This window comes from Takifugu rubripes, chromosome 12 (assembly GCF_901000725.2).
Source record: "Takifugu rubripes chromosome 12, fTakRub1.2, whole genome shotgun sequence".
NCBI classification, from domain to species: domain Eukaryota; kingdom Metazoa; phylum Chordata; class Actinopteri; order Tetraodontiformes; family Tetraodontidae; genus Takifugu; species Takifugu rubripes.
Genome location: NC_042296.1, coordinates 3567754 through 3585569, shown reverse-complemented (window position 1 = coordinate 3585569; position 17816 = coordinate 3567754). Strand labels below are relative to the sequence as shown.

The window sequence follows — 17816 nt, the reverse complement described above, 5'->3', positions numbered from 1 at the left end:
CCAACACTTTCTGGGGAATATCTGCCTTTGGCGTCCGCATGTCCACCTCTTGGACGGGCGGCCTGTCGAAGGTGTCCAGGAAGGCAGCAGGAAGGTGGGAAAAATGGAGGAGGCGGAAGGGAGAAGACAATACTAAAAGTAGCACTCTGACGGGCGTCATCCACCCTTGTCTTCTCAGTATATCTCCCTAATGGAGAGAGTTGGCGTGTGTGTGTGTCTCCCTGTCAGAGCTAAGAAGTGTGTGTGTGTGCGCGATAGAGATAGGGACTAAATGAGCTCCTGGTGGGACTGACCCTCCTCGCTTTTTACCGGTCCGTCAGTGAGACTGAGCGCTTCACTGGAGCATGGCCACAGGCACAGTGGTGAATGCTGGAACACACACACACACACACACACAGAACAGAAACCTCGGCGAGGTCAGTCAGTGTCGTTTCCGCACGTTAAAAAGGTTCGGAGGCAAAAACTGAGCACGCGTCAAAATAATCAGGAATTCCCATCGAAAGCTCCCTCTCTCCCCCCCCCCCCACACACACACACGTGGAGGGCAAGGTGCTGGGCGTGCGTGTACTCACCCTCAGCGTAATTACTCCCGGCGACTCACATGAGGAATGAGCGGCGCCCGAGCGGGCGCTATCTGCCTCATTTGTTCCAGTGCGGCGGGCGAAAGCAGGAGCGTTTAGGTCACGACAAACACACACCGGTGTCAACAAACAGTGTCGCACTTGTCATGCGGCCGACTCGGGCGTGTCAACGGAAAGGTCAAAACAAGCCACGTGAGGGCATTCATGGGCCGACTATGATTTAATAACTCGCGACCGAGGGAACGTTCACGCCATCGGTGTGACGGGATCGATACACAACAGCAGCGGGTTTAAACCCAACAATATTGTGTCGTTGGTGTAAAGCAGCACAGGGAGGATTTACTGAAAGATCCTTTATTATTTCTGCTATTATTTATATATACGACAAAGAGATAAATCATTACAAAAAATGTGTAGAAAGCAACAATGAATCACCGGAATGACTCGAGACAATAGCAACCAGAGCGCAGCGCCGCGACGTGTCGTCATGGTTTCCAAGATTACGGCGGTGACCTTTCAGATAACAGGTGGCGTGTTTGAAGGTCTCTTTAGGTCAGGCTGTCTATTATTACACATGTGAGTGATTGACAGCGGCGAGGGAGGGGGGGTCCGTGTGCACGAGGCCGGATAAATGCCGCTCAGAGGGAGGGGACAAACGCACGCTTATCATAAATCCTCCGCGTGCCTTGTCCTTTCTTTCCTGAAGGTCGGAAGGTCACGGGAGAACAAGCGGGAGGGGAAACAGATCCCTGCAGATCCGTCTCACGTTTCGGGACTCGCGGGGGCTCCCAGGACACGTCCGGAAAGGTGCGCTGGGTTTGGCTCTCAAGGCGGACAGAAGACTTGGGAAGACGTGAAGGTTGAGCACCCTCCAACGGCGGAAGCACCGGGGCTAATGGAAGCACGAGCACGCATAGATTTAACCAGAGGCACAAAGGGGCTTCGGCGTGTTTGGGTCCTAAAAGGCAGGCGGGCGCGGAGCAGCATTATCACCGCATCCTCATGTGGAGCACAAAGGCTCACCTTCACTCACTCACCTCCGTCATTTCCATTCCAATGGAAGAAGAGAATCATATTTGTGATGCTAATTCCGCGGGCGTGCTTGTTCGCCGCGCGGCAGGTACAATGTCTCGCTCGGTATTCCGCACACACGTTTAATCAGAGCGCGGGGGGGCGGCTTTGTGGATTCTAATCTCGCACTTTGTGATCCGCAGATACGCGACGGAGAAGAAGTGCTGGAATGTGTTTGTCTGGCTGTCGGAGGTTTCCATGTTTCCATTGGGGGGGGCAACGGCAGGGTGGGATTCGATGAATGGAACCAAGGAGCCGGTTTCAAATGGAGGGCCATCTTCCTTCTTCCCCCCCAAGCCCGCGTACTGGTCTTCCAGCGTTAGTCCGAGTCCACGTCCAGGTTGAGCTCCGTGCTCAGGTTGAGGTAGAAAAAGGCGTAGATGCAGAGGACGAAGAAGAGGATCGCCACGACGACCAGGAACGCATCCTGCAAGACAGAGCACAATTCACACTCCCGTTGGATCCGGCGTCCTCGCTTTGTTGTGCTCTCTTTAACGAATCGCTGGCGTTTTCGTGGATGTCTGCGAGCCCCCCTCGGGGGGTTTCTGTCTTATCTAAATTTACTGCAGCTCTGTAATCAACGCGCTAGCAGCTTTTACTGGCTCGTTCTGAAACATGAAAAAAAATGCAATTAAATATTAAAAATGAAATACAATTAAAGTTCTGTCAATCATCATCCCTCCGCGTGAGCCGGCCCAAAAAAATAAAAAATAAATAATCTGTTTTCACACCCTGGAGATGAGTCAAATTAACTTTACAGACAGGTAAACCGGACAAAAACTATTTAAGAAACGGGCTGAAATCCTGAAAACCAGTTAGTCCAGTGTCACCAAACACCAGCGTGATCTTTAAAATCCTTATAAACCCGATAAGTGAGTGAAGCATCGGTGACAACAATGCTAACAGGCTAACACATAAAGGCGTACACAAAATGTGGATGTTTAGAATGTAAAGAAACGTAAAAATCAGGTAAAAATACACTAAAATGGCGCTCCTGCTGGTTAATTGTCAAACCAGTAGAGGCTTTCCAAAGGAGTGGCATTCGACGTGAAAATGAGGACTTGAAGCGCTCGTTCATTACGTGTCGCTCGCTCGATTACGATCTTCATCAGCTGGAGTTTCATTAGGGCCACTCAGACTATTGAACAATGCCGGTTTTTCTTTATCAAGAGAACTCATTAGCTGCAAACTTTCTAATCAGCACTGAGAGCCTGGAGGGCTTTAAAAGAGCTGGATGGAGTCGGAGTTTGTTGTTGTTCGCAGAAAGGAAACAGTTCTTACTCCTGTTTCCGTCTAAACTGGGCCACAGCGAGGCAGGAGAGGTGAAAGGCTCGTACGAGTCCTCCACTGGTGAGCTGATACTCGTGGCTTTTTGGATGGAAAATAAGGATCATGAACATGCAGTCATGTGACCTCAGGGTCAGGAAGGCTGAGAAGTACTGGGCATAACAGTTCGAACTGGCATAAATGGTTAGAAAGACAAATAAACAACAGTTACCTCTATTTTTTAATTTGGGGGAAAAAAAAGGTTGAAATTGGTTGTTTTATTTTTCTTTGTTTCCATTTAAATTTTCCCGGAACAAAACGCAGCATTAAAAATCCCAGCTTGAGGAGCTCCTCTTTGTGTCTTTGCTTAACGTCGGCCGTCACGTCGCCCCCTACAGTGCCGGAATGTGTCGGCTTGTTAAAGAAATGAAAAGCCATTATAAAAAAGACGTCTCGGGCAAAATTATCCAGCAAATAAAAACTCTGCCAGTTGAGAGCGACGCGTCCACGAACATTTATGGGTACCAGAAAAATAAGCCACGCTACAAAATAAATCAAATCTGAACTACAAAGAGAAAAATCCAAAATAAAACATGTGGCAGAGCGAGCAGAGGGAGGGGTGGGCCAATAATGTGCCTCTGATGAAGGGGTGGGGGGGGGGAATTAGAGGAGCCGCAGCATCCTCAGCTATCTGTGTACAAGTGGTGGTGCCGAGTCATTAATGGTGCTGGTCTTCATTAGCCTCGGCCCACGTTTATCTCCATCCCGCCAGCCTCCAAACAGCTTTAAGTCCTCGCTTAATTGGAAAACTTTTAAATTTCATGCACTTTAGTTTCATGTATTAACCACCAGGCTCCTGCCGCTTGATTCCACTTTGGATTTCGCGCAGGCCTCAGAACCGTTATGAAATCACGTGGTCCGGATCGCTGCTTTGAACCGGGCGACAAAAAAACAAAACAAAGGTTTATCTGTTCTGCCGACACTGCTGCAAGGAAATACTTGTGATGTAGCTAAGTGCCTGGATGCAGCGCCGCCCGACAAAGCCCCCGTCTTTTGTTTCAGGTTCTTGAGCGAAAGAGAACAGCTGGGTTTAGGAAAACAAGCGCCACTCCAGTCGCATGAAGCGGCACCTGCACTTGATTGAGATCATTGTTTTTTGAGAGGAGCCGCTCGCTGCATTCTGATGGAGACCCCTGGATGGGGCCCGAGCGCATCGTCTTGGTCACGTGGCTCTCCCGGCAACACAGGCAGCTGCAGCACGCTTGGCGTGCTGGGAGCTGGTTCCCTGTCACCCTGGCGACGAGCCCTGCTCAGCAGACATCCAGTCATTTGGTCCTTTTATTCTCCCGCTGGGTTTGTGTGTGTGTGTGTGTGTGTGTGTGTGTGTGTGTGTGTGTGTGTGTGTGTGGTACATGTCAAGTGGCAAAATACTCATTCTACTAGCAAAGTGAGGACATTTTTAAGTAGGGAAATTTTGCCTGGCCCTCATGACTTCAAAGGACTGTTTTATGGTTAAGAATGGTTGGGATTAAGGTTGCTGTTTGGGATGTTAGCTGGGATGTTTAGGCTAAGGAACTGGTTAATGTCTTATGTTTATGAATGTGGCCTCAAAGGTAGAAATGTGAGGATGTGTGTGTGTGTGCCTGTGTGTGTGTGTGTGTGTGTGTGTTGCTGGATTGTTGCCCCGCTTCCTGATGGTGGGTTTTGTTTAGAGTACTTTTTCCAGGGTCAACAGTGTACAGAAAAAAGAAAGTACACTTTTTATTGAAATATCACAGATTCTGGAATTAACTGCAAGTGAACCCTGTTTTACATGAAGTCAATAGCTGAGGGGGGTTGCCAAAACAAATTAAATTCAGCATTGACCCGAAACCAGACAGGTCATTTGTTAAAGGTAAACAGGAGTCACTGCGTCCAACGGATGAAAACTGGACTTGAAAAGGAGAGGTTAGCATGTTAGCTTGACTCAGGCCGAAAATTTTAAAAAGTGGGGCTGGAACACAACGATAATGTCGCTGAAAGTCGATCTGCTCCTGCGTGAATACAGACCAGTCAGACTGTACATTCACTGATGAACAAACACTGGAGCTTCAACAGAAAAACCAGTTTGTTCTGGGCCAGACAAGAGTTCTGCTAACTAACCACCTATCATAGCAAAGGCAGCATGATTTCAATAATAGATCGAATATGCTCTCATGCACGCGTGCTGGGACAAAGACAAGAGTCCAGTTAAATGGCTTTAGAGCTACGACCACAGCAGGGGAACAACTGGACCTGGAGCTGCAGTCACTTTAATCACACCTGTGGGCAGGACGAGGCCACTTTTGATTAAAAAGGTTCAAATATTTACCACCAGAGAATCAAAATGTCTCAAAGACACGCCATCCGTCGGCTGCTCCACGCATTCCATCAGAAATCTATTTTCCCAACCTGTTGGGCTCGGCGGCTAAATCAGCCCACAGTGGAACGCCGTGGGGACCCAACAGGAGGTTGGCGTGCCAATTAGACGAGGCGGAAGGTTTCCCGCCACTTTTAAAGGCGTCCTTCTCTTCTGCGAACAAACCGAGAAGACGTCCTGCCAGACGTTTCGTCTCTCGTCCCGCTCCGAGCGTGGAAGATGTCAACATATGCGTCCCTCCAGCAGCAGGCGTCATCTTCTGATGGGCCGTGACTAAACGTGGGTAAATAACGCTCGTGGGGGGGGGCTAAGCTGCTGGTTATGGCAAATTCTGAGGTCAACAGTGAGCGCGGCCCCGCTGTCGGCTGGGAGGGACGGACGTATTCCCTCATCTGCTTTCTGTTTTGTTTATTTGTTGTGTGTGAAAATAGCCAGACTGCTCTGGTACTGGGACAGGCTGCCGTGGCAGCTGCCAGATATTCTGTGCCTGCGTGTCTCCTGGCACTTCTGAGGTGCCAGCTGCATCAGCGAGCAGCATTTCACCCGGAAACATGGTGGAAAAGGAAGAGCACACACACACACACACGCACACGCGCGCACAAAAGCCAGTTAAGTCGCTACTGCAGAGCTTTCTGCTGCCATCAAAGAAATGTAAAAAAAATAAATAAAAAAATATCACAACTTTACAGGGTGCCACATGAATTGGATGGCAAAGCAGGCGTGACGGAGTATCCATTACACTTGGGCTGAATTTCAATCAAACTTGGGGCCAAAGGGTCCAAGTCAGTTTAATGTGCCTGTCCCAGAGGTATTTTTAATCCGACCCCTGAAAATTCCCCTCATCTTGGGTGTGAAAAACCTGAATTATTCATAGGCAATATCAATATTTCAAGATATGGACTAATCTAATTGGATTAAAGACGTGCTTAATGAGGCCTTGCGTGTCTAAGAGATGCATATTTTAAAACCTGACCATTTTAGCCAGCATTTAATCCTCGCCATGATTCCTCCGTCTCTGCGTCCCATCCAACAACCGAAGCTTAATGGCGACCGAGACCTTTTGGCTTTTGATCTGCTGAAAAAGAGCCCAGATTTGGAACACCAAGATGGCAAATAAACACGGGGGGGAGGGATAACGTTCCAGGGAGCTGATTTACATTTTAACAGTTTCTAAAAGTCATCGAGGAGCCAATTTCATCTGATTTGTGAGGATTTACCAGTTTCACCGGCTCTTTTATTGCAAATGTGGGGAGAAAATTGGAAATAGTGCGTCGGATTCTTGTAACTGCTGAGCTGAACAGTTTAAATAACAACCAGCAGAGTTGACTGTAAAAAAAAAAAAAAAGGTTGCGTTTCCCGTAATTGTTCTGAACGAACGGGAACTGCGTCTTTTTTTGTTGCCTCTCAATCGGACACTCGAGCGAACTGAAACCATTTGTGCAACCTCGGCGTCGTGAGAGGCCCTGCGAAGAATAAAGTTCACATCATCTCCGCCCCTGTGTCGAAAGACCGTTGCCGTGGCAACCATTCAGACAGGTTATATCGGGATGCACAAACCCCAATTGATCAAAACATTCCATTTATGCGCCGTCTGAAGAGAAGCTTCATATGTTTCTTTGTATGCCCGTTCCATTTCCCACATCTCCCACAATGCCTGTCCTTGGTCCTCCTCATTTCTACTTTAACTTTAAAGGAATAAGAGAAGCTCTAACTTTCCCCTTTGGGACTTCATTATCTCTCTGCAAGAAAAAAAAAACTGTGTTAGGTTTTCTTTTTTTTAAGGTTAAATAAAGACGCCTGCAAAATCCATGAAGGACGTTTCTGTCCTTCCTGGGATTTTATCAAAGGAAAGCTAACGCAGCATCGCGCGGGCGCAGGTGGAAATGTGCTATTACTTTCCCGGAACTGTGGCGGTCGGACGGACAAAAGACGGCTGGCAAAGACAGAGAAACGGCAATAGTGGAGGACGGGTTGAGCGGAGAGAGGGGGTGAGCGCAGGTTTACCCGGAATCCTGAGGAATTCTTCTTGGCTTCAGCCTTCAGCCGCGCGGCTCTCAGCGCCGGCTTCGTCTTTTTATAGTCCTGCTTGCCTGAAAGACAAAACAGGCGCGTCAGATTAGTACGCAGCTGCCGGTTGATAAGAAACAGTGCAAAATTCTTTTTCAAATGACGATTGATCCCTGCAGATCACCTGCGCTCGCTGGACTCTTGAGGCCGACTCATGTGGGGCAAAACAGGCCACCTGGCAAAGCGTGCATGTTTATGCGAGTGTGTGAGCCGCCTGTCCTGGACTAATTAGCAACAGCACACCGCAGGAAAGCGAGCTTGAATACAAGCCAAGAAGGCGCAGCTCCAGCCTTTATTCAAGCACCACAGAAAAGACATTTCGGATGCTCCCGTCAGTCGGTGCTAAGAACGGCGGATATTTGTCACACCAACCCAACAGGTGGTCCACACACAAGCTCCTGTGTCACTTCAGGACTGTCGCGAAATGCTTAAGAGGCTGTTGGATTAAGTGGTGGATTAAGTCAGGATAAATGATAAAACAGAATGCCCAAAGCACAGTGGAACCAGTTGTCACACGCTCGCTCTGCCAGTTCACGGAATGCATCCATTTCCCATCCATTTTTGCATCTAATCAAAAAAAGGGAACCTAAAAACCTTTCCTGTTTGCTTTGCTGATCACAGGATTTATTTATTTCCCAGCTTACTTCCCTTTTTTCCTAATGCAGCAGTTCAAAGATCAAATAAAAAAGGCTAATGGAATGCTAGCCTGGGAGATGCTGTATTTGGAGCCCGATGCCGGTCTCCCCGCCGATGGCACTACTCCTCCCTCACGGGCAATAAAGATGTTTTCCTGATGTTGGAGAGGCGTCACTGTCTGCTCGCACGCAGAGGACAATACGGTGTCCCTGAGGGACGTTACCTTGGCTGGAGAGCCTGCTGAGAGGCATCCCCGAGCACGCCTTTCATTGGCCTCATCACCAATTTCCTGCCAAGAAGACAAGACAAACACCAAATCTCCCCCACAACATTCCTTTTGATGTGCCTGTTCTGGTTTTACCTCTAATTAAGACTATGGAGATTCTTTCTTTCCCTTTTAAATCGAGCTATTGTTCTGCTTAGCATAACGAAGTAGGTAGGGAGCATTCGCTAAAATTACCCTTGTGATTGAACACTCAAGGGGTGGAGAGTGACAAGTGTGTGATTTATGTGTCACACAAATTGTCCATTAAAATGAAGCTCGGAGGGGAAAAAGAAAAAAGACCCATCGTGATTTGTCTTAAAAATAAAACAGCAGTATTTAAGAGTAAAAACTGTGTCAGGTAGGAATGTCTAATTAAGTGCTTCCTGCCAACTGTACAAAAATACAACTATGACTGCTGGCATGAATTATTTAGTGTCAGGATGTGGCGATGATCCAGAGAAGCACGTTACTGTTGTCTCAGTTTCAGATGAATTTGTGAAAACCTTATTACTGCACTTAACTCAAAGATGAAGAAGACCTGGAAGGAGGCGAAGGAAAAGAAACCCACTCGGGTCCACATACCGACGGGCTATTTTTTTTGTAAAGATTCCACAACAAGATGCCGTGATCTGCCACTAGATGTCCCCAAACCTAACTCAATAAACCTTTAACCTGTGTTCGGTAGTCCTCTTCTGGAGGGCAGCCTGTTAGAGTGACTCCGCCCCCCTCCGCCCACCTGACCTGCGGAGATGATGGCACAGCCCCACAACCATTCGCCACTGCTGATGACGCATGAATTAGTCACCATATCACATGTTCAAATGACCCCGTGGAGCGCGCCCGACACTCAGAAGAGCGGGTGCCGAACCATTTTTATAGATTTCCCTCCCCAGGAGAAATAGAGCAGGGGAAAAAAGGACCGCCTGAACATGAGGTCATCCAGGTTAGGCCTTTCAGACGGGCGTCCCGTCCATTTTGACCACGTGTTCAGCTGCGGCGCCGCTGCGGTCGCAACGCTGAGAGGGACCACCGCACCGGCGTTGGTTCTAGCTCCAACCCAGTCAAAAAAAAAGCCCTTTTCACAGCCCAGTGCTGAGAGATTATGCCAGAGCTGATTAAAAGAGTTTATTTCTCACACAGTTGGAAATATGTGTAAAAGCGGCAACAGCTGATTTCTGCAACACAGTGTGATTGCGTGAGTTTGACACCAAATTGTTATGCGAATGAGAAAACACGAGTTCTGCTAAATTTACCCCATTTGTATTTGACTTCCACGCTAATTTTTTTTCTAAATGCAGAGTTGATGCGTAAATGCATCACTAGTTTAGTGTACGAAAAAAAAGAAAATCTCTTAAGAATTGAGAGAATTTATTTGGGTTTGTTTTTCCACCAGAGGACTCACCGATCTGTTTCCTGTACTGATCGACGGGCAAAGCGCTGGCGCTGGCGTCCTTCCTCCCCATTCTTTGAGTCAGCCTGAGGAGAAACAAGGAGAAAAAAAAAAAAAAAAGGATAACCTTCTTGCACCTCATCATTCAGCCATACGTCACCGCGACACCGTTCCCCGTCCTGTTGCCGAGGGAAACGGCAAGAAATCTGCAGGAAGGGTTTAAGTTGACGCACGACCACATATAGCGAAGTCAGTTTTCATCAGGCAGATGGTTTATCTCTCGCATACATCTGCTACACGTAATTAAATTAATTCTCACCACCTTCCACGTGCATTATGTTCACAGTGTGTGCGCCTCCTATCCATTTCATTTAGTTGAACACCATTTCCCGTCACACCATCGGCTCCCACTTTAATTACAGTTACCCCTCGCATGGAAGGCATCAACACACAGCTCACAATGATATAAATATACATAGTTGTGAGGAGATGCAACAGTCATCTGCATAATTCTTCTGTTTCTAGCATCAGCGCTCGTTTTCTCTGGCCCACGGCCAGCTGCTCCTCAAACACGCCACATCAGTCCATATTAATCAAAGCTGAAGCCTTTTGTTCAAGACAGGAGGAACTCTGATGATTTTCCCCTTAAAACCCGATCCAGATCTTTAAAATCTACATCTGACCTGATTATGGGACAAAGTGTGTCCAGCCCTCGTGGGAAGGTGGGAAGGTGTTTGCGTTGCACCTTTGGAGGGCGACCGTCTGCCCGATGGTACCGATTCAAGCAACGTTTGTTTTTCTGATCCAGGTCCGGAGTCTTGATGCTGTTTCCCTTCCCTCGCTGTGTGTTTATAGGTGAATTCTATTCATTCGGATCGGCTGATTTGAACCTCTTTGTTTCAGGTGACAATATAAGCCTGTTTTATTAGTTGGTTTGTTCTCTATCTCCGTCATCCAGCCACACATATTGTGGAACACAATGTTGCTATTGTCTGTCCTTTCCCGCGTCACCAGGTCTAATAAAGGTAAAATAAAACAAATTCTATATTTATTCGACTATTTCTATTCAACTCAGGCCCTGAGCATTTAAGGTATCTTTAAAATATGTCCTGAAAAACCAGGAATGTTCCATCTCGTACAACTAAAGGCATTTCTACACCTGCCTACTGTATGAGTACTGAGGGATATGGAATGCAAGTGGGAACAGAGAGAAACACAAAGGGAAAATGCATCCATGTGAGTCTGAGAAGAACAAGAACGGTGTGAAGTCTTAGGGTGCAGCTGAGGGATACAGGGAAGAGAATGCATTAGCATGCTCAAGAGGCGCGGCCACCAGCGCCGGCCGCTACCTTCTCAAGAGAGCTCGCTGCATCGAAGAGTTTGCCTTTAGAATGAAAGAAGCTTTTTTTCCCCTTGATGTCGACAGAGGGAAGGGACCTCTGGCATCGGAAAGGAAAATTAAAAAGGCTCAGGCAGAAGGGAGAGAGCAAAATGTAATTTTTGCAGTTGGGACACAGAAGTCCTGCGATGTGCTTTGTAACCTGCTACTGCTAAACTATGGGGAAACTTGCTGTACTGCCCTTGAACATAGCACAAAGAGGTAAATCTGTTCAATAAATTCAATATATTAAGGTGAGGAAACGAAAGGTTTTTATATTAGACACAGTTCTCAAAGTTCCACAGGCAAATTCAGGAAGGTGAAAGAAACGGGAAGCAGCAGCTAGTTTATTCAAATAAAATCACGTGTGATCAAGCAGTCTTTAACTAGAGAAGTTTGCCTTGCATCTGAAATTAAAAAGTATTAACGCCTATATTGCGCATTTGCTTGATACGAGTTAAATTTGAGGACGTCATCAGGAGGATGGATCAACCATTACAAAGGTGCTATTTATTTAATTTTTTGCTTAATCGAGACACATTTCCGTTTTGTTTTGTTTTTAGGAACTGCTGTGTGCTATTTTTCCCTGCGGTCTTATGCATTGTACTCGTGTGCACCAAAGATCTCTGCAGACTCACGCCAGAATCATCTAACCTGCAACCTTGTGCACTTAATGAAGCTCCAGCTATATCATAGACATAAACAGATTAAACTAACCACAGCCTTCATTCATCAAGGTACTTACTGAATGCTCCTGATATCGACAGAAAGTGCCACCCACAAGAGGTTTTTTTCGCCACCTATCTTATCGTTATCAAGCCACGTCGACCACAGAAATGTCACTTTATTGTACTTTGAGCCAAATTTGTTCAGAATGCCAACACAACACTTCTTCCAGGAACAGTTCCGGCTTTAGGCGGTCCCGCGAGAGACTGACAGCGCGTTCCTCCAATCAGACGCGAATGTTGTCAAATTGACCAATAGCACGAAGAATGGGCGTGGTTAATTTGGAGGCGCGCGCGACATATCGAGTAAACGCTCCCACCGACAGAAAATTAGTAATTGCAGGAAAATTAATTAATAATCAAAATCATAATATGGCTAATAATATGGCTTATACAACTACTATGATATCAACAATAGATCAAAATATTACAAAAGTAGTAAATAACCAAAAATCCTTTGGCAATCCTCGAAAAATCTCATGTCCACCACTCATAATACAGCATTTGTATTTATTGTTTTTGACATTGTGTGTTATTTTTGTTGAGTATGAATCAAAATTATCAATATATTTGACGGCAAATTGAATAGTTTGTAGATTTTTATGTGTATAACTCTGTATTTGAGTCAGAAATTAAAGCTTTATCAACATCACTGTTTTCTCAAACAATAAACAAATGACATTCTATTAGTGACTGTTAAATTATTTTTCCCTCTTATTACAATAAATATGACTATGACCAATCACAATTAATCACAACAAAAACTGTCTTCCTAAAACTTCTCTTTTTAACCTTGTTTGTTACACATACATCCTTGAACACTGAAGCTTATTACTCTGCGATCACTTTTCTATATGAGATTTCAAAACATGACCTTTTAACATTTTTGTTTCAAAGAAAACAACTAAAAGAAACAAGATCCGACCCCTCAGAAGATGAGAGAATCTCTCCGTGAGATATTCAGTTCTCTTTCATCAGTCTTTCCACTTTTTTTCCCCCCTCTTTGTTTACTGTGTAGAATTTTATCCCCCCTCCTCTAATTGCATCCCGCCTCATTGCTGCCTCAGGCACTGTGCAGATTATGGGTAGACTTGCCGTCGCTTGTAACGTATTGAAGTTTAAAGTGATTTTCTGCTCTCCCATGGGCACGCCATTTGCGTGTTGCACAGCAGTAACTAATAGATGTAATCTGCTTATAATGCGCCTGCATTATGCTTCACTTCATACCAAGCTTTCATTGAAAAGTGTTTTTAAGCAGCCCTTTGTTACAAGAATGAGCATTTGAATGACATTTGTCATTGTTTTAATCTCCAAGAAGAGGTTGGAGAAGATAATGTTGGAGAAGTATCTTTTTTCATTTAAAATGCATCTTTTTTGCATCAATAATTGTGGGTTTTATGGGGGCAAAAACATAGGAAATTGTTTTTAAAACAGTCATCTTGACCCTTGATGGCTGCACTTCCACACATTTCATAAGTAAACATGCATAATTTTATGCAAATGCTAACATGGCTATGACAGCAAAGTTGTTAACAGCTCTTGAAAAGCAAAGTATATCTTAATGTAGCCTTCAAAAGCAGCATGACTGTACTTAATGCAGAACTCAAATGTTGTGTGTTGTTACAATAAATGTGTGATTAATTTCCCCCGTTGAGTGAAACCAACCAACACGCTGTGCCTGTCACATTGATAGATACGAAAAGCATTAGCAGCGACTTCGACTGCGAATGAAAACAAGGCAGGATGGATTCGCCCGGCGAAGAGTTGTGGCGTGAATGTACTGATCTTTATCTGGACCCATCGCTTGTATTTATGGGTTCGTCCCCCTTTTGACTGACTCCAGTCTCCCTCTTCTCCCTCCATTTCTGTCAGGCTGTTAGTCGGCCTTTAATTGCCAAACATTAAAAATAATGCTGAAGTAGAATCCCCCAGGCGCCACTTCCAGGGTAAATGGCATCTCTGCAGCCGCCACCTACACGTACCCATGAAGACACGTCAACATGATTTCACGTAATTTGCTTTCACCATCGGAGGTGGGGGTTCGTCTTCTGATTGTCAGTTGAAAAAAAAAAAAAAAAAGCAGCATTGTCTTTCAAAGGTGCGATAATATTCAAAGCGAGGGATGAAAATGTATTTACCTAGTTAAGAAATGAATTAAATTCAAATTCATTCCAGGTGATATTGAGCAGGAGAGACGCTGACAGAGATTAGAAATAGAAAATGGAGCTGCAGCTCCATCCGCCCATGATGCTCTCGCTCCTCACAGTAGCAGGGCTTTTGGCCAAAGATCTCTTCGGAGTTCAGAGGACATTTTGTAAAAGCCAAGATCTCCATCGTGAAAATGTGCTCGTCCTGCAACAGGTCCGGACTGTGTGATATGACCGGTGGCATTTCTCACACTATGCTATGATAGGACTCACGTCCTGCTAAAAACGCAGATCTAAACGCATCTTCTTGCATTTTTCCAGACATATTTGGTGTGTTCGTTTCCACTCCCAGTCACAGCCTTGGTTTGGAGGAGAAGACACGGTTCTTTGTCCTGTTTAATATTCTTATCTCAGTTTTGCGGCTATGCCTGCAGTGTGCGCTGAATTCTCTCCCTCCCCCTATCTCCCAGCCCCAGAGTTCCCTCATACTGACGGAGAAACTGTATCAGCACAGATACTGAGTGAAATGAATTTGGGGTTTATGAAATGCACAGGCTCATAAAGGGGGGTGGTGGGGGGGGCAACAGAACCATGGAGATAACTTATCGCGCGATGGATTTAGTACGTTTTTGCTCCAGTTATTATCCTGTATCGTTGCAGAGCCACTCTGAGGGCAGGGAGTTATTCTTCAGTTTGTTGGGGGGGTTCAAAACGTGTCAAGGCTATCAGAGGAGACACGTCTTTGTCAACTATAACAGTAACCGACAAGCTGAAAGAACTTAATGCAGCAATGATTTAGGTAGGAACTGAAGATGGCAAAAGAAAACCTCCAGGAGAGATTATGTTTACATCTAAGATGTTCTGTATCTGCCAAAACCCTGAACAGGTGCAAGAATTTTATATTAAAACAACCCAAGGACATCATATAATAGTCTTCAGAATCATTTGATAAGAAATGTGGACAAAAATCTGTAGCCAGTCTTGTTCACTGATGTCTTTAACTCGAAAGACACGATTAAGACCAGTTGACTTGTTGATTAAACTCCAACAAGTATCACAAGCAAGATAAATATTTTAGCTTGTCAACACATCAACGATGTCTATAATTACCCCACAGAGGCAAAGGAAGGTTTCTGTATTTGGACAGCTGGGCGGCAAAGACTCCAAATATATAGTCCAACACACAGAAACACATATTTACATTTATGTCAGTATAATTTATTGTATAAGTTTGCTGTTTGAATAAAAGCAGTTTCTGCTATAGTTCCTCCAACACACTGTGTGATTCCATCCCCAGCTGTGTGTGAGCCGGCTATCCAAAACCAGCGTTTCTGCAGGTGCTGCAGCTGCATCTCCACCTATATGTCTGTCACCCCCCCCCCCCCCCCCCCCCCCCCCACACCCCCCACAGACACTTTTCAGATTTTCTCTTCTTTGTTTACTCGCTTTTACTCTAGAAGCTACAATTTGGGCGCAATCATACATCGTCTCGCTCTGTAAAATACCCATAATAATCCACATGACACACACACAGGTATAATGCTGCACTGTTTGGCTATCACAATTTGGTACACCCCACCACTGCCTCGCCCACGTGTCACGAGACAGCTGCAGAGTTGTGACATGTTAATTTCAGCCCTGAGTTGACCTCCAGCTATTTATCCTTCAACTCAGTAAACAGTGGTAGCACCAGTTAACACCAATTAATGGCCACTAATCATTGCCAGATGCTGCACCTTGAGTATAATTTGCTCCACTTCTACGCTTGCACTTAGCCCCGGGTCACATGACTGTGACTTTCTGTGGTTTGCTGCCCCAACTTTGTGCACATCTACTGTCAGCTTACAGTCATTAGCATGCACAAATTGATGTTTCCTTTTCACCCGTAAGTTTGTCAGTGTTGTATAGGTTAATGTTGTGTATCGTATTTTGCATCAATTTGTGGTCACTTTCAGAGAAATTTCTTTTTTGTCTCAGTTCGTTGTCAGCCTGCCACTGAACCCACAGCAGAGAAAACAGCAGGGTTGTAAACATTAAAAAAAAAAAAAAAAACACTATGGGGGCAGGCGGTGCATTAAAATGTAACAAACCAAATTCCAGCCAATCACCAACAAGACAGTTACGGAAACATTGGGGGAGGGGCGGACTTTCTGTTTGGTTTTATATTTGGTTCGAACGTCAACGGAAGTGACATCATGCAAGACGGCATTGTGCACCCTTAACTAAAGTTTTAAAAAAGCTTCATTTGCTATGGAGAACACAAACAGAAATAGAGACTTAACTTAACCACATATGGTAAAATGTGTTTCTAAGGATAATATTAGTGCTAGCCTAACTGTTACTTAAAAATCTCTTGGCTCCCTATGCAAACAATACAACTAGCGATTTGAAACCTATAATGATGGTGATGGTGCAAGAAGCTAGCTACAGAGAAATGATTGCCCAATATTGAGGTCAACTATGCACTGTTTCAATTAAATTAAAAGGAGCCTAATGCCCGTTTAAGAACCACCAGAGGATAATACACAGATGCTTGACAGCCTATATGTAGCTTGACCTACAGCTAAAGAGAGAAACTATCCAAATATCTTAAAGGCAAACAGGCTCATGAGGATCCTTAATAGCTACAAATGAGAAACCCATCTGCCAATTAAATGACAGATCCTGTGTTTATGTCCCTTGAAAGACAGACGGGGGGAAGAATACAACAGAGGAGTCAACAAATGTTTTTGCTAGCTCCCAGAAAAGATTTTCTCCGAGCAGAGCATTCTGAAAAGCGTTATTCTCCCCTCGGTTTGTGCCCGCTCCAACATTATTCTTGATTTGCTGCCTCATTGTTTGTATTGATTAGTCAAGTGTGTGCTGCTCGCTCTCCTGCTTGCCAACTGTACCGTTGCCAAGGGAAAGCGCGAACGAGCCTCTGCCAGCGACAGCCTCTGCCGACAACAGCTGTGCCACATATGCTGCGGATCGATATAAACAAACATGGCCTCCTCGCACCGGGGAAAAGGACTGACAGGTATGATTCATCTCCAATGCCACCGGCGGGAGGCAGAAGTAATAACACCAAAAGATCTTTCCCCGACCGTGCCATCGACCACTGGGTTTAGCGGGGTACTTGGGGGAGATCATTTGCCCCCTGAAGGCACCTGGCAGGGCTCCCCATAGAACCCCTAGCTGCTTTGATAAGGATCAGAGCAGCGTGGCTGTAATTTGTGGAGTTCCGTACCAGGAAAGAGCAGAGAAGATAAATGGAAACTGGGCACGGATCATTGGTGCTGCGCCAGCCACAGTAAAAGTGAATATTCAACACAGACAGCAGGGAAGAGCACGCCGCACAAGCGATTCATGACACGCTGCTGCTTAATTAGTGCTTTTTAAGCTACGCCGTGCCAGCATACGGGCATCTCTCCAAGGGAGATGATGCGTTTCACTCCAAAAAGTAATGATGACATTTCGATGCAACTGTCCTTTTAGGAGTCCAACTGTTGCCACATGGACCTTCACGATTGTGGGACGGGCTTTTGTCTCCAGGGCGCAGTCAGAGACACGGGCCGAGGAGGACAATGGTGGTGTGGAGCAGCTCTGATGTTCCAGTGATGAAGAATAATGGCTTGAAACAATTTTTCCCAGAGGAGTCAAATTGAAAGAATTAAACACTGGGATGAGGTTTCATCAGCATGTAATTATGGAAAAACAAAGCAAACAGCAATGGATGATGAAGAGGGGCATTTCCAAAGGGTCCAGGATGACATTTTATTGGGTATATATGTTAATAATAAGCATCTGCTGCCGCATTAAATGACAATAAATCAATTTCCTTCAGTGTCTGGATGTGACTTGAGCAGCAGTTTTGTGAGCCCTTCTCCTCCTGTTGGTTGTGCACCGTGTG

General features: G+C 45.5%; 1 protein-coding gene across 1 annotated transcript; it reads right to left on the bottom strand.

Annotated features, from left to right (window-relative positions):
* Nucleotides 1-786: 786 nt before the first annotated feature.
* On the bottom strand, nt 787-11979 carry triqk (triple QxxK/R motif containing). Its single transcript, XM_003977553.3, has 4 exons — nt 11798-11979; nt 9687-9760; nt 7321-7406; nt 787-2079 (listed from the first exon to the last, which is right to left on the bottom strand). Exons 2-4 carry the CDS (start codon nt 9745-9747, stop codon nt 1972-1974), a joined length of 255 nt encoding a protein of 84 aa, XP_003977602.1. The 5' UTR covers nt 9748-9760; nt 11798-11979; the 3' UTR covers nt 787-1971.
* Between the last annotated feature and the right edge of the window lie 5837 nt (nt 11980-17816).

Coding starts and splice junctions, on each gene's coding strand:
- triqk (XM_003977553.3), bottom strand. CDS start 9,747: ATGGGGAGGAAGGACGCCAGCGCCAGCGCTTTGCCCGTCGATCAGTAC. Junction 7,407..9,686: donor TCAGTACAGGAAACAGATCG/GTGAGTCCTCTG, acceptor TTTGTCTTTCAG/GCAAGCAGGACTATAAAAAG. Junction 2,080..7,320: donor AGAATTCCTCAGGATTCCGG/GTAAACCTGCGC, acceptor TCTGTCTTGCAG/GATGCGTTCCTGGTCGTCGT.